We start from the raw sequence: 16,999 nt of genomic DNA, 5'->3' as shown, positions 1-16,999 counted from the left end.
TTGAAGATTTAATGCTTGGATATGTTCCCTTTCAGTCATGAATTTTGAGAGAGAAACGGAATATTTGACAGCAGAACATTTAAGTTCGGTTGTAGAGCCTTCAGATTTTTTGTTGATAATTGTAAATTGTTGTACTTCACATTCAGTTCAGACCTGAGATTGAAACAGACAATAAGCGATGAGCTCACCGGGGGGGGGGGGGGGGGTCAGAACCTTGAATCTCAGAAGGTCAATAAAATGTTTACCTCTAAAAGAAACACTACAGTATTACCGTAAATAAATATTTCTCTTATTTTATGAAATTGAAAGAACGAATTAAGTTTAAAGATGGCAGTGATTTACCTAGTTCATCGATTTCTTTAGCATTATATCTAGCTGACTTTATGAACAGAGGTTCAGTAAAAGCAAGACCGACCATTGAAAAAATGAGCAGATTGTCACTTTACATAATTGACTAACATATCACAGCTCCAAGATTTTGTGAAATTACTCAATCATGTTTTTTTGACTGTAAATATTCTGTTAGGCATGACAGTCAAATCAACTAGGATCTGAAACATAAATAGATGATATGCATATTATATGTAAATCTTTTATACGTGTTTATATTTTTTCAATAAAAAAAACGTAGATCTCTTTACCGTCAACTTTAGTGCAAATTGTCTATAAATAGCTACTATGTTTCTATGTAAACATTGAAAAGTCTTGCCCTAAGCCGATATTGCATGCGCAAAAATATACTTCACCCGGTCGATCTTGCAAAAAAATGGGCCGCGTCTATACTTTTTTCAATCGCAGACAACGGCGTATACTATTACCATACTATGACTATTTTGAAAGACCCAATCAACTGCTGTTTTAACAATGTGCTTCGATAACATGTTTCTCAGTGTTATAAATTTTGTGTAAAATATTGCTCTGTCTTAAGCCCCATATTTGTTTTGTTAATCAAATAAAACGTACTTCATCTGGTCATGCTAGTATCGTGTTTATTGGTTATAAGGAAGACCAATGTTTCAAAGTAATTATGTAGCAGATAATTTTCTTTGAATAGTAAGGACAATTTAAATTTTAAAATGAAGGGAAAGTATCATGTGATCCCTGCAAAATGTTTGTAACAAGCTACTTTGATTTGTTAAACGGATGGCAAAATACATGCATTTTAAGTATATGTGTATATGAAAATGGTGTGACTCAGACAAAAAATAATAAACGGTTTGGAGGAAATGAATCATATTTAGGCGTAACATCTGATCAGAAATAAACCATTTGATCGATCTAATCCGGTAAAGTGAGAAGTTCCATAGCCACTTGCAGCCATATCACGTGATCGCAGTGAATCATAGCAAAGTGTAACGGTTCGACTATAACATATACTGTTGTTTAAACCATTGACTTTTTTGATAAAGACTTTTTATAAGTATGGCTGGGATATTTAGATACTTAACACATTGATTTTCTAAATAAGGAAGATATAAAAGAAATTATTGTTCTATTAAGAAATGGACTTTCAAAAGTAAGTGTTTCTTTTTTTTATTTTACGTTTCACGAGATTCTTTTTGTAGTTTTACATATTGTATTACTGATCTTTTAAAATAATCTACAATACAGAGATTGGATATAGAACAAAAATTAATTTATTGAATATTGCAACGTTTAACATGCCATATATACGGAATGTCATGTTGTAGTCGCTTTCTGAGGCTTTGTATTTTGCTACAAGCAACGGTGGAAAATTGATAATTCGCGAGACAGAAGGTCGAGCGAGATATCAATTTTTCAACGTTGCGAGTAGAAAAATACATACTCTCAGATAGCTACTACAACATGATTTTCCTTTTATTATATACCTTTTCGTTTATTCAGAAAATGAAATGTAGTTGTCAAGAAATAAAATCATGACTGGCGTATGAATACGTAATTCTTGCAAACCGGCCACGCCTTGAATAATTTTGGTTCCCGTTTCCAAATGCAACGTTATACAAAGCTAAGATCGGAACCAACGTCAAAAATAGTCCGACACTTCAATATATTTAAACTCCTCACAGTGATTACCTCCCTTGGCAGAATTGCAATCACTGCCTTCAAAGACATCACATGATGATGAAAGTCACATGACGTAACGTCGAAATCCAAATGTAAATTTCGACCGTTACATAGAAAATCTAACGTCATTTTTCTTTTTCTGTTTTATTTTTAACTTTAGTGCCTACGTTCGATATAGTTTATCAAAATTATCAAAAGTATACAAAGAAACGAAAAATAAATTCAAAAGCTAAAAAATATTATCTCGGTAGAAAATATTCTCATAATTTTAAAATTATTTCTAAATATTCATATTATTTATCTATTTATTCATAAACATTGTTAAATAAATAAGAAAAAAAATTATCTGATTGATGAAAGCAGTAGATAAAACAATTTTTGAAAAAAATATAATATATCAGAAATTCTGATATATCGGACCTTGGTGCCGAAGAATTAAGGGGAGATCACTGCGTGGAGATTATAATATATGGTACCGTATTTCAAACTCCTCACAGTGATTACCTCCCTTGGCAGAATTCTACGCCGAAGAATTAATTAAGGGGAGATCAATGCGTGGAGATTGACCGTATAATACGGAATTTTCTATCCGTTGCATTGAAACGCATTTGCACTTCAATATTGGCGTGTATTTTAGGGAGAAAATTTATGGGTATATAATGAAATACTTTATTTAACTTTACCCATGAAATATGGTGCTTCACTATATACCTAGGGAGTTCGTAACCATTTTTCTTTGATAATGAAATTAAATAAAAAGGCTATTTTTCCGTTTTTCGTGAAATATGGTATATAGTTTCACTCAACATGATAAAATGCCACATATTTTAACTCGCCATCCCGGCTCGTGAACATATGTAGCATTTTATCATGTTTCGTGAACATCTTCCACAAGAAAGGGGTTGTTCTAAATTGAAACATGCATTATGTCAAGTTAAACCCTCACAAAAGACATTCATGGTACTGCGTTGCAATCGAATCCACTGCCGTCTGCGTTGTAATCAATTGTTAAAAAGGCAATTACAATTTTCAAATATTCCAAATAATGGTTGTTTTGTGCAAGTATTATACATAATTATGGTGGTGCATTAAGGGGCCGTTTTGCACACATTTGTACGTGTTTTAACCTAAAAAAGGCAAAAGTGGCGTCCCAATGTCAAACTGTACAGAAGTGTTAGCAAAAATGGCAATGAATTGCACCGTGTGTGTGTGTAATAAGTTGGAAACGTACATATGTGGGCTCCAGTCTCACTACGTGTTTCCGGTAAAACATTAAAACATAAAGTAAAATTCAGTCATTAACTTACCGACAGCAGCAAACGGCCATATTTCATCCACCGCTTCTTCGACGAAATCTCCATCGGCGCTGCGGTGAACCCACCGCTTTTGCGAAAGCTATGGCCAGTGTGATAATAATGTCATTAATATTTATCGTTTTAAATTTCTAAGTAAGATTTGATTGCACCGTTCCGTAGCTACTGTCGAACATCGTTTATAATGTCCACAGTCAATCGCCTGCTACGTCTGTTTCGGCGATTGACGTTACCAACGTCCTTGAAAATTTCTTCTTTCTGTCTATCACTTATTTTTCGTTTTTTTTTAATTAATCAATCACCCTTTCTTTACCATATATTTCAATCAAAACAATGATGTGGCTGCCTTAACATTTTCCCTAATTCCCTTATCCCTTTCTACGTTTTAAACAGTTTCTCGACTTACTATTGACACATTTTCTTATTGATCGAATTTCGTGACGTTCCGACGGCATAATTTTAACGCGAGTTTTTTCTTTTACATGTGACATATGAATTGTGATTGCAACGATAAATGTAGTTTAAATAAGTCATTTTTTCCGACAACGTCAAATATGGCTAATATCGTTTTGGCGTATTTTGAAATCTAACTGTGCCATATTGTAAAATATACGCTTCATAAAGCGCTTATTGTCAGCGCAAATTTATGCACTACACCGGGTGTGCGTTCCCATGTTTTTTTTAATTCGCTGTTACGTACAAGGTATTTGCGTTATCAAATTAGATATGGCATCAGTTTACAGGAATATTTTTCCAATTGATTGTGATATATAACAATAAGTGATTGTTTGAAAATTCTTCGTACGTTTTATTTTTGACCCTCGTATGTTCCGAAGACTTTAAAATGTTTTTCCATTTTTTTTAGACATACGCATTTATTTTTATTGACCATTAAGCATATGCACTTTTTACAAGTGACATTCACACTGATAATTTCCATTACACTGTTTTTTTAATCAGGATGAAAACGCTTTATCAGAAATTCGTGCCTAATTTATTGACGGGGCTTAATATGCTAAGTGTCCTATCCCATGAATAAATATTTTTCAGTATCACTACAATAAATGTGTTTTATTATACAATATATATTTTCAAATACAGAACATATATATTGTTGCGAACATTCTCTTGTGAAAAGGTTTGTTTATTCACTCTTTTCGCTTAAAAGTAAACCATTTTTCTATGCTGGTATAATGGTATAAAGTCAAGTCCAAGTGAAAGCAGGATTATATTTATTGCAGTAAATCAAAATAATGCATCATTTTATTTTCTATCAACAGTCAAAACCAAAGTAAAATTCTTATCAACTTCAACAAATACATCTCTTCAATTAACTATCAAAACCTAACTCCAAAACTAACCAACTCAACCAACTCCAACTCAAAACCAACCCAGCTAGTAAAGTACCCTTCTGTTTGCGCAGCTAGGGTGGTGTGCAAAAGTAGATCGTCGCGCGACCTACTTGCGCTAACCAATTTGACACACAACTCAATGTTGCGCGACCTATTAAAAGTGCTGACAATGCCTTAACAATGTTCAAATTGGCCTGCAACTGGTTCAGGTATACAGACTGTTGTACGATACAAACATAAGTTCAAAAATACGTAATAGTTATATTTTACATGTTAACAATCAATAGCATAATTATTATATGTCCAATAATGCAACTTAATAGTGCAAAATATACTTGCATTAATTAATATATATGTATTATATATGGCTTATAAGACCAATACACTTACTACTGATTGATATTTCTATAAACTTATAATACTGACTGATAATTCATTGAATAACAGAAATATAATCTCTCCAACTTTACAACATTATAGCTCAACATTTGAACCAAGTAACCTGTATATAGATAAAGCAGATAGGAATCCCATTCATAAAATCTGATATGACCAAATTATGCTTTGTAAACAACAATTGAGATGCTGAAGGGCTAAAAATAACTTAAATCTTGTACTTTTTGTCTGCGCGACCTCTTATTGCGCGACCTCTCCATATTTGGAACTAGCATGCCTGGGAAAGCGGATTCTTAAGTGTCGCGCGACCTTTGGCTGCGCGACCTTACCAAATTTGGAATGAGGTATGCTCATAATCTAAAAATAACTGAGATGTACTTTTAGTAAAGGACTAGTTTCAAATTTCACAACAATATAGAAAATTATCGCACACAAATATTTTTATGATGAACAAATATTCAGTAGGATTGAATATATATTATGGTATAGAATATAAAATTAGAGTCATACAATAATTTATTAGCCCAAGAATTTGTGCGCTTTAGGGCTTTTTATTATATAGACGATGGTCGCCCTTCGCAAAAGACAGACATCTATGAAATATCAGATTATAAAATCGGTCTGTCTTGCAGTCGAAATATTGAGACTATCATACAATAAAAATATAAATATTGGATATAGACCAATAAAAGACTTATTGAATTTTGCAACGTTTAACATACCATAAATGATTATTAGTTAATTAACAAATAAGGCGTATTATGATTCATTGTAGGAAGTATATGATGTCAGCTTCATATTTAACAAAGAATTTTCAACTGGGTAATTTTAGCTGGCATTCGAAACGACACGTTGGCAGCTTTGTCATAATTGAAAACAACGCGAATATAAATACCAGGTGAGAAAAAAAGGCGTACAGACAGATATGTCTAAAAAAATGACGATAAAATCACCTGAAAAATCGACCCACATTAATCACGAATCTGTCTGCTATATAAACTTAAGGTGTCGGTCATGTCGTAAATAACATGTGTGTAGTTTAAAGGTAAGTTTAACATCCTGCTTACAATATTAACGGTAATTTATTAAGTGTTTACTTTTTTAACTTCTCTCCTTTCCTTCTTGTTTTCTTCATCTTATTCTTAGAGATATACTGTGCTCATCCTTGAGAAAACTATTTTAATTACAGGAATATTTTGGAATTCTTACTGTACATGTCTAATTAGAATAAAAGAATGAGTAAACTGCGTTCACAATAAAAGTTAAAGTAATGCTGTGTTTTCTTTAAAAAAAAAAAAAGAAAAACCAAAAAAAAAACAAAAAAAACAGCCAGTTTATTTTATTTACACTATATATTTATATTGTGACCACGTATTGGTAACAAATTGGTATTTATATCATTACTGACAATATGTATTATTTTATGTAAAAACTTTTGTTTGTGTCCCGTTATGATTGGATCATCGTATGATCTGTAATTTGTATCCAATGAATTTTGCTAGGATTGCAAGTCTAAGTGAAATCCATTTCAGTAAAGCATAATTTATAGATATAAGATAGCTCCTGTCACCGATGTCATTTGTTGTTTTCTTTCTTGTCACTAAGCTACTTTTATCTACAACATAATCCTCTAAGGTTTAATTTGAATGTAGTTAAGTTACTGTATATCTGCAGTGTTAAAATTACTCTAATCATGAACTGTAAATATATTTAAACATAATCTTTACAACATATAACTTCCTCATTCTATTTCTCATTGCACTTTTCAGAAAATAACTGATCCAGATGTTACTTTAGTTTATCTTGTTGATCTAATAGGGAAGTTAAACAAATATTAACAGGTAGGGGATCTTTTATTAAACTTGTCATTTCGCAATAACTTTATTTGAAGTATTGGTTTTGCTTAAACCGGACGTTTGAATAAGCGTTTAACAAGTACTCATTTCTTCTAACGTTCTGTTTAAATACTTAAAGGCCCACCAAGTCTTAACATGCCATAATTCTCTTTTTTTTTCAACAGCGTTTTATTTTTGATGTTCCAATGTAGTTTCCATAATAGCCATATTTTGCTTTGCATTTTATCAAATAGTAGAATTATAATGATTTTTTAAAGTAATCTTTATGGCAGTCAAATTGCCATTTTATTTACATTTTGATCCCTTTATCACAAATAAGTACACAGGCAGCACTCATTTGGGAGACACAGGCACAATTTTTATTTCTTCGTTTTGAATTTACAGTCATTAATATGTAAATGACCTCAAAATGAATACACATGGTGGTTTCCTAACTTGACCCACGTGGGTCAGGTTAGAGCGTTAAGATTTCACAATTGTTGTCACTGTGAACTCTTGAAATGTTAAAGAACATGTCAAATGCAATATCAATATCAACAATATCTATTATTGTAACTGCCAGGGTTTGTTCAAGTCACATGACTAGTTTTAAAACTATACGGTGATTCTGTCCGCGTCTAAATTCCGTTCAACATATATAGATATATTCATGCTTCAAACCCAAAATATATAGAATTTATACAGAAATACATGCTGGGACTTTTAAAAATGTCATTTTAGCGTGATTTGAGTTGATAAGATAAGTTTGATACGTTTGTCATTAATTTGCGTGAGTATCCCTTTAAGGGGGTAAGCATCTTTCGTGCTCTAAATCCATAACTACGAAGATATAAACACATATTTAAAGAAAGTAAAATGTGTTCATTCCTAAGCTTTATGTGCCTAAACACTTTTCGATTTCGTTGTAAAACACTCCTTTCTTATGTTATCTTAAGCTTTAATCAGTTAACCCGGAACAGACCTTCAATATATTGAAATATATAATACTCGAGACCTCAAGTTGAAGTCAATATTTAATATAGTTATAACAGTATTTTGTATGGCATTACTTTTGGTGGACTAAGAATCTCGTGTACGTATTTCATTCTGAAACAATGTTTTATCAGCAATTTGACATTTGATATAAAAATAGGAAGTTTTAGAAGTATAAAATGTATGAAAGTGTAAGTTACTTTACATACCTTTTCAAAAATTACAGTGTAAGTTTTTTAAGATACGACGTATCTTTTAAGATTCGGAACAAATTCAATGTCGAATTAAAATGTGTTTCTTTGTTATGTAGATAAAGAACAACTTCCATAATCAACATGAACGACAACTCAAAGTAATACTAAACACTTTCTTTTATTTATTTATTTATTTATTTATTTATTTATTTATTTATTTATTTATTTATTTATTTATTTATTTATTTATTATAATTAATATTGAATATTATTAAATCTCGAGCAGTTTGCAATCTAAATAAGCAAACACACAAATTATAAGTTTTAGTTCCGCGTATTAATCGTTTGTTTTTTGTTGTTTTTGCTTTTGTTGTTGTTGTTGCTTTAACGTTTTCTTTTTTAGCGCATGTGTCTTTTACTTCACATTGCTTCCATTTGTTATGCTTTATGTATAATTCTACTACTATGCATATGATAAAAGATTCGACAAAAACAAGTTTGAAACATATATCTCATAAAATGACAATTTAAATTCGATAATGTATTGTAGATACGAAAAAACAAGTTTAAGACATATAGTTTATGATGCTGTAAAGTGTTTTCTGCTATAAGTTAATATACCACAAATATAAAATATATTTCATACAATTAAAATATATCAAGCCAGTGCATATACATATTAAATATATTATTGAACACATAACTCACCCAAAGCTTGCGGTCGTCGAATCTAAATTATTATATTCTGTTTTAAATTAAATGAATAAATAACATTCATCATTTAAATCGTTCAACAAATTGTAATTGTCCTACCAAAATGTTAATGTTATTTCATTTTTTTATAAATTAACCATTAAATTGAATAAAATCCCTATATAGAAAAAAATCAGATGAATATAATTTTACACCATGAGCTGCCTTAATTATGATTAAGTATAAACTTAACTTACTTAACTTACTTTAAATCAATCAATATAATGTAGTTTTGCTACAATCTATTTTTGGAATTTATTACGACAAACCGTGGATATTGATTTAAAGTAGCTAGGTAATGGTTTGTTTTCTTTTTGTTTGTTTGTTTGTTTGCTTGTTTGTTTTATTAAACATATTTCTACTGTATGATTGTTTAAATGGATAATATCAATGAACGTCCAAGGTGACAAGGTGTCCATGGAACTATATGATTATGTAGATATTAGATCGAGAAAAAAGAATAACCGCATAATGTATATTTTGGCGTATCCACGTGGAACGAAGTTGATATATTCGTTAAAAAGCACATACAATTGGAAACTTATATTTAATTTATTAAATGTAAAATTTCATTTCTTATGGGAATACTTTAAACAGTTTTTGATATTTAGGTAAGTTACTGTACTTGTTTAAAATTTAATTATAAATAATAGTCCTTTCGTTAAGTAAATATGATGCACTTCATGACAAACATGTGGAATCTATTGTGAGATTTCATGATATTAAACGGAAGAAAACATGTTAAAACTTACCAAAACAACGTTGTTTAAGTCAGGACACACGTTATTCTATACTGTCAATGTGATGTGTCACAAATACTTACTCTATACTAAACTCACATCTAAACGGGTGAAGTTTAGAGAACACTGCATTTTAGATATGCCTTCTTTTGAAAAATCATTTAAAAAAGAACATTTAAAAAATTTGAACTGTTAGAATATCACATCGTAAAAATTGAAAACGTTATCATAGTGTAATTGAGTTCAAAATAACCAGAACGTATCTTTGCATAGTTGATATGGTGTATTATGTTTATAATCATGATACATAAATCGTTATAAACCTGTTCTAAATAGTTTTTTTATGACCGTTTATGACACAATCTTTATGTAGGTCAGATAAGAATGATAATTGTAATAAATTTTATCTTTAGTTTCAATACAATCACTATTTGCTAAAAAAAGGAACACGCTATTGTTTCAAATGATCGTTATTGTTAAAATGTCATGTCAATGAGTGTAGGTGTTCATATCTTAATCTTATATATAAATCTTCTATTTCTGAATTTGAGAATGGTAGAATGGCCTATGACAGGCACCTTTGAAAACAAATGCTTTTAGGTTAACCAAAGATATGTTTAAGGTGCATTCAATAGGTGGGGCTAAAATGTAAATTTATCACATGGGTATACTTTAGTCTCAAATATTGCCACACCTATTTTTTATTAAAGAAAAAAGGTAAGCATGTTTTTAAAACGATACATTAAATATCGAAAAGGGAAATATATAAACATTAGATTATAAAAATGCGATGAGGTTATGAAGATATAATTAATTGTTAATAGTCAATAGTCAACGCAATTAAGCTAATATTTGATTTTATTTGACTGTATATAAAATGTTTCAGAAGGACTTAAGTGCATTCAAGGGGACATCAACAATTTATCAGTGGGCATTCTAGTGCTTATTTTATCAATTTGTATAAGAATATCAAGAAATTTGTTAAATTATATTTGTATTTGCCATAATGCTATTTGCATTTGTTAAGTAACAAGTGTTTTTACATCGTAATTAACAGTCAGTCAGAGCCTTACCACATGCCAAACTTAGAAAAATAATTAATAGAATAAAGAAAGTTTAAAGGTTACATTTGTTTATCAACTTATCTAGGTAAAAAGATCTCCGGATAATTAGATATTTAACACATTGATTTGCTAAATAACAAAATATAAAAGAAACTATTGTTTCAACTATTAAGAAATGGACTTTCAAAACTAAGTTTTTCTTCTTTTTCGTTTCACGAGATTCTTTTTAGTTTCAAATAATGTAGTACTGATCTTTAAAAAAATGTTAATCGCAGTATTTATAAATGAACAAATAAAGAGTGTGGTTTTCATTGTAGGATATATTATCTCAACTTTATATTTATCAAAGAAATTTCAACCAGGTAAACATAACTGGAATTCAAAACGACACGTTGGCAGATTTGTCATAATTGAAAAAAATACGAATATAAATACCATGCGGGAAATAAGGTGTTTTATCTACACTGCACTGAATGGCACAGATATTTCGTAAATTTCTTATTTAAATCATGACAATAAAATCACATGACAATCGACCCACATTACTGATATATATAAATCTAACGTGTCGATCATGTTGTAAATGACATGTGTGTAGTTTAAAGGTAAGTTTAATATCATGCTTACAATATTAACAGTTATTAATAAACAGTGTCCTTTTTTAACTTCCTTCCTTTCCTTCTTATTTTTTTCTTATTCTAAGAGATATACTGTGCTCAAGTTATTCAATTAAACCCGGAACAGACCTTCAATATATTAAAATACACGAGACGTAGTTATAAAGTATTTTGTTTGGCATTGCTTTTGTTGGCTAAGAATTTATTGTACGTATTTCTTTCTGAACAATGTTTTATCAGCAGTTTGACATTTGATGTAAGATAGGAAGTTTTAGAAGTATAAAATGTATGAAAGTGTAAGTTACTTTACATACCTTTTCAAAAATTATAGTGTAAGTTTTTAAAGATACGAGGTATCTTTAAAGATTCGGAACAAATTCAATGTCGCATTAAAATGTGTTTCTTTGTTATCTAGATAAAGAACAATTTCGATAAACAACATGAACGACAACTCAAAGCAATACTAAACACCTTTTCTTATTTATCTATTCATTCATTCATTTTTATTTATTTATTTATTTTTATTTATGTATTTATTGTGTGCCATGGACTGTCGAATATTATTAAATTTCGAGCATTTGGAAATCTAAATAAGCAAACACACACATTATTAGTTTTAGTTCCGTGTATTAATCGTTTGTGTTTTGTTGTTGTCGTTTTTGCTTTTGTTGTTTTTGTTGCTTTAACCTGAATCATATTAATAATGTTATTGCATTTTTCGTTTTGTTTTCTTAGTGCATGTGTCTTTTACGCCACATTGCTTCCATTTGTTATGCTTTATGCATAATTCTACTACTATGCATATGATAAAAGATTCGGTAAAAACAAGTTTGAAACATATATCTCATAAAATGACAATTTAAATTCAATAATGTATTGTAGATACTAAAAACACGTTTGAATGATGCTGTAAAGTACTTTCTGCTACTAGTTAATATACCACAAACATTAAATATATTTCATACAATTAAAATATTCCAGTGCACATCGTAAAAATTGGAAACGTTATTAGTGTGTAATTGAGTTCAAAATAATCAGAACGTGTCTCTGCATAGTCGATATGGTGTATTAGGTTTAAAATCATGATACATAAATCGTTATAAACCTGTCCTAAATAGTTTTTTTTATGACTGATTTATGACACGATCTTTTTGCGTAGGTCAGATAAGAATGATAATTGTAGTACATTTTATCTCTAGTTTCAATACAATCACTATTTGCTAAAAAAAAAAGGAACACGCTATTTTTTCAAATGATTGTTATTGTTAAAATGTCACGTCAATGAGTGTAGGTGTTTCATATCTTGAACTTATATATAAATCTTCTATTTCTGAATTTGATAATGGTAGAATGGCATACACAGGCACTATTGAAAAAAATGATTTAAGGTTAACCAAAGATATGTTTTAGGTGCATTCAATAGATGGGAACGAAATAATGACCACAAATATACTTTAGTCTCAAATATTGCCACACCTATTTTTTATTAAAGAAAAAGTTAAACATGTGTTTAAAAACGATACATCAAATATGGGAGAGAGAAATATATAAAAAAAATAAGGATATAAAAATGCGATGAGTTTACGAAGATATAAATATTTGTAAATAGTGAATAATATAAAAACTTAATTGTGCGTAAACGTTTATATCTTGTGAAATCTCCTATTGTTTTCGATACGTTATATATCTTACCATTTCACGTGCTTCTTTTCAGATATGAATTCACGTCTTGAAAGGATTTAAAACATTTTTTACAAACAACCCAAATGTGTATACCTTTTTCATCCGAGCACGAGCAGCCATATTTGAATACAGAGCAGTCGAATTGTCAAGGACATAAACATCATAAAAGTTTAAAAAACGCAATAAGAAGATGCATAATACAAGCGCGAGTGATGTTTGCACGTGACATTCGTGAAGCGCATGCACTACATATATATTCTAGCAGGAATGATGGAACACATCCAATGTTAAATCGACAGACCATTTTCCTACCAGGAACTGTTTCCCAACATTTTTTATGACACAGAAAAAAATAGTTTCAAATTGACATGAGAATTATCGTGTAATTATTTGCTTTCATTTATTATATGATTATTTTTCTAAAAGGGTACGATGAATGATATATGAATGAAAGATTTGTTGTAAATAACATGAATAAACATAGGCTTGAAACACAGCCGCAACAAGTTTCTGACGACCAATCAAGTCAAGGAAAAAATGAAATTGCCTTTTCAAACGGATTTTCATATTTATCGATTGACCTTGAAAATAAAAGTCCAACCGGAAATCATCACTTGTTTACAGAAAATTTTCTCAGAAATCAGCTACGATCAAGAACACAGCCGCCTGTCACAAATTCAGTACATGTAAAGCCGTCTGGCAGACCCGCAGTCCCTCCTAGATACCCAGAATATGCGGGTTATAGCGAAAGGTTGCGTTCATATGCAAGATGGACCAAAAACAATCCCGATCCTACTTCTTTAAGTAAAGCTGGATTTTTCTTTACAAGTGAGAATTACATCATTTTTAATTTTTGAAATGTTTTGTAGATTACAGTGCTTGTTGTTTCATTTTTTTAAAAACTTATTGATTTCATCATTCCCAAATTCATATTTATTTCTTTCGATTTAGTGAAATATTTTTGTTCATGCAGCGTTATGATTTGCAACTTTTGACACATATGCTGCAGACTAATGAATAAAAATAAAAAAATAAGTTAATTAGTACATGACCCTGCTAAAATATTTTTATGGACAAGAACTACTTTGCCGAGATATTGAAGATAAAATTTCAGAAACATTTCTCAATAAGACCCTTTCCTTCAACACAACATTTTTTAAATTGTAGATCGATTAATATTTAGAGTAACTGATCGATTAACAAACGCTTGAAATTGTTATATGTCTGTCACAAGTGCAAACAAAGGAACTGTCTCATCAATATTTCAGTTTGATTATCTTTATTTATTTTGTGTAGATCAATACGACCTGGTCCGTTGTTTTCAATGTGGGATAGGCTTAAAAAACTTCTACCTCGGAGATGATCCTTTGGAAGAGCATGTGCGAAATTTTCCGACTTGCCAATATCTGGAAGATTATCTTGGAAAAGAACGCTTGTCGGCAATAAAGGTATAACAAAAGATAATTATTGATTACAGTTTGTTTTGTCCTCTTCATATATTTTTTTCGCATTTAAAATATAACAAAATTACATCAAATTCTGTCCATTATGCAATGTGCATTTTAATGATTATATTTCAGGAAAAGTTTCAACCAACCATAGATTCAAATCATGAACAAAACACACGTATGTATCATTATATAAGCTTATAGTTGAGTTTGCTTACAAATCAGATAAAAACCAGATGGGAAATAAAAGCTGAATTGAAATAGGATAAGATTGCGTAGAAATATATATTGCCCATACTACTGAAAGTTGTATAGTTCTGATGTAATGAGAGACTGTACGTCACGGAACTTGTTAATGAATATTGAATATCTTCAACTTAACAACTTTATTACTCAAAGGTCCGGAGCGTTGAATTATGTACTAAAGCATTAGATTCAGGTTTAAAGAAAAAAAACGCACACAAACAAATTAGTAAAATTAGTCAGAATTAAGTATTAAAACATAGAAAAGCAAATAAGTAACAATAGTCAAAGTTTCATTTAATGTATATCATTATGCTTGCAATTTCAGCTGAATTATTTGCAAACACGCATATAAACGAAGATTGTCGACATCCGGAATATTCTAGCGTTCAGTCACGGATTGCTACTTTTGTTGGATGGCCAAGACATATATTACAAAGGCCACAGGATTTAGCGGAAGCTGGCTTATATTATACAGGTAATGTAACCTGGCTTTTCAAATACCTATAATTGCTAGGATAAGAGTAGTACATTCAACATTGTTTCTGACCTAGAAATTAATATGTTTTATTTGATAACTTGTACTTTAGGTATTGATGACCAAGTACGTTGTTTTACATGTGATGGTGGACTCCGGAGATGGGACCCTGAAGATGACCCATGGACGGAGCATTGCCGTTGGTTTCCTACATGCTCGTTTGCCAGACGAATGAAAGGAGAATTGATAGCATTGATTCAATCGTCTACTAAATTAACAAATGGGGTAACTGATAAGTTTTTCTTAATTGTGAATCTTTTAATTTAACATGTGCATCACAACGTGTACGAAATGAAATACAACCAATGTATTTTTATTATGTTAAGGATGACGACCAGTCAAGTCATACAGAACATATTGAAAAGTCGGCGGATATTTCAAGTAAAATGGAGCAAATGACGCTGAGAGATCCAGAGCTTCAAACTTCTTTGCAAGAACATAAAGACACTTGTTTAGAAATGGGCTTTCAGTTAAAAGATATCAACGCTGCTGCTGAAGAATTGATCATGCAAGGTACATATGAGTTACTAGTATCTGACATTATGTTTACAATGACGTTCCTTTGATATTTATTTAATTGTATAATTCATCATATAATTTTGAACAATTAAAACTTGTTTGACTAACGAAAAATGCACATGTTTCTTTTGATCTGAAGAAAGTAAAGACATTTTTCTTTAATTAAAGTCATATGGGATTGTAAAGGAAAATAAGTATGATATTCCTCGATAAGAAGGCAGTTAAGGTCGTCCTGAAATTTTGTGCCAGGATCAATGATTATTATAATCATTATTGTAATTATAATTTTTGTTTGTTATGCTTTAAAAATGTTAATCAATACATACAGGTAAGGTGAAACCTACAATAGATGAACTAATAGACACAATCTATAACAGAGAAACACAACTCCGGATAGAAAAAGAACAAGAGATCATTGAACATGGTACGGTAATTACAATAATAATTTTGTAATAGCCGGTAGTTATAATTAACCTCTTATATTGACACCTATATACATGTATTAGGCATGCCCGTTAGTGTCTCATTTTCCCCAGTACAATATATAACTTTATGGACGGCACTAATATAGACAAAAACCAAAACAATCTTTACCTTACTTGATGAATACGCTGACACTTTTCATTGCATTCATTACACTGTTTTTTTGTCAATGATTATCAAGACTTGCCACAGGCCAAGCTTAACATTTTTTGTTGATTTTATTCGTAATAAAGAAACGATGTAGTGATAAATGATAATGTGTAATTTCAGAAACTCCTTTAGAAGAAAATAAGAGGCTAAAAACTATCATCATTTGCACGATGTGTGAACAAAACAACACTAATGCTCTATTTCTGCCCTGTACTCATCATCGTTTCTGCATGGAATGCGCAGAACCATTAAGACGGTGTCCAGTTTGCGATAAAGTTATACGTCAAAAGATACGCACATACTTAGTTTAAAATTAGAAATTCGAATATCTTGTAATTCAAATTATATTACATTTTATGATCTGCATTTCTTTTGTTTTCTGCATATTTCAGGCGGATACATATTTACAGAACCTGATAAGGAAATAGATGCTAGCATTGATTGCATCGTGTGCAACATTGCTGTATATAAAGTAATAAATTCTTTATCTATCGCGAAAACATTCAAGCGTTTACTTAACTTATGAATAATATCTACATTTACATCTATACGTTAAACTGTCAAATATGACATTTCTTTAACGGTGATATGCTGCTTAAAATATATAGTCGAAATTAGTATAGGAAATATTA

General features: G+C 30.4%; 1 protein-coding gene across 6 annotated transcripts; it reads left to right on the top strand.

Annotated features, from left to right (window-relative positions):
• Nucleotides 1-1,368: 1,368 nt before the first annotated feature.
• Nucleotides 1,369-16,733, top strand: LOC132746814 (baculoviral IAP repeat-containing protein 3-like). Of its 6 annotated transcripts, none has more exons than XM_060736073.1 (8): nt 1,369-1,516; nt 13,018-13,814; nt 14,283-14,434; nt 14,567-14,612; nt 15,006-15,155; nt 15,268-15,728; nt 16,063-16,158; nt 16,488-16,733. In XM_060736073.1, exons 2-6 carry the CDS (start codon nt 13,430-13,432, stop codon nt 15,480-15,482), a joined length of 948 nt encoding a protein of 315 aa, XP_060592056.1. In that variant the 5' UTR covers nt 1,369-1,516; nt 13,018-13,429; the 3' UTR covers nt 15,483-15,728; nt 16,063-16,158; nt 16,488-16,733. The 6 variants fall into 6 exon arrangements, with proteins under 6 accessions (XP_060592056.1, XP_060592051.1, XP_060592054.1 ...); XM_060736068.1 differs by lacking the exon at nt 1,369-1,516 and adding an exon at nt 6,822-6,948; XM_060736071.1 differs by lacking the exon at nt 1,369-1,516 and adding an exon at nt 7,925-8,035.
• Nucleotides 16,734-16,999: the final 266 nt, after the last annotated feature.

Source organism: Ruditapes philippinarum, unplaced genomic scaffold (genome assembly GCF_026571515.1).
Source record: "Ruditapes philippinarum isolate M1 unplaced genomic scaffold, ASM2657151v2 ctg1392_1_1_1_1, whole genome shotgun sequence".
Taxonomy (NCBI): domain Eukaryota; kingdom Metazoa; phylum Mollusca; class Bivalvia; order Venerida; family Veneridae; genus Ruditapes; species Ruditapes philippinarum.
The sequence above is the reverse complement of the archived record's forward strand: the minus strand, read 5'-3'. Positions and strand labels throughout refer to the sequence as shown.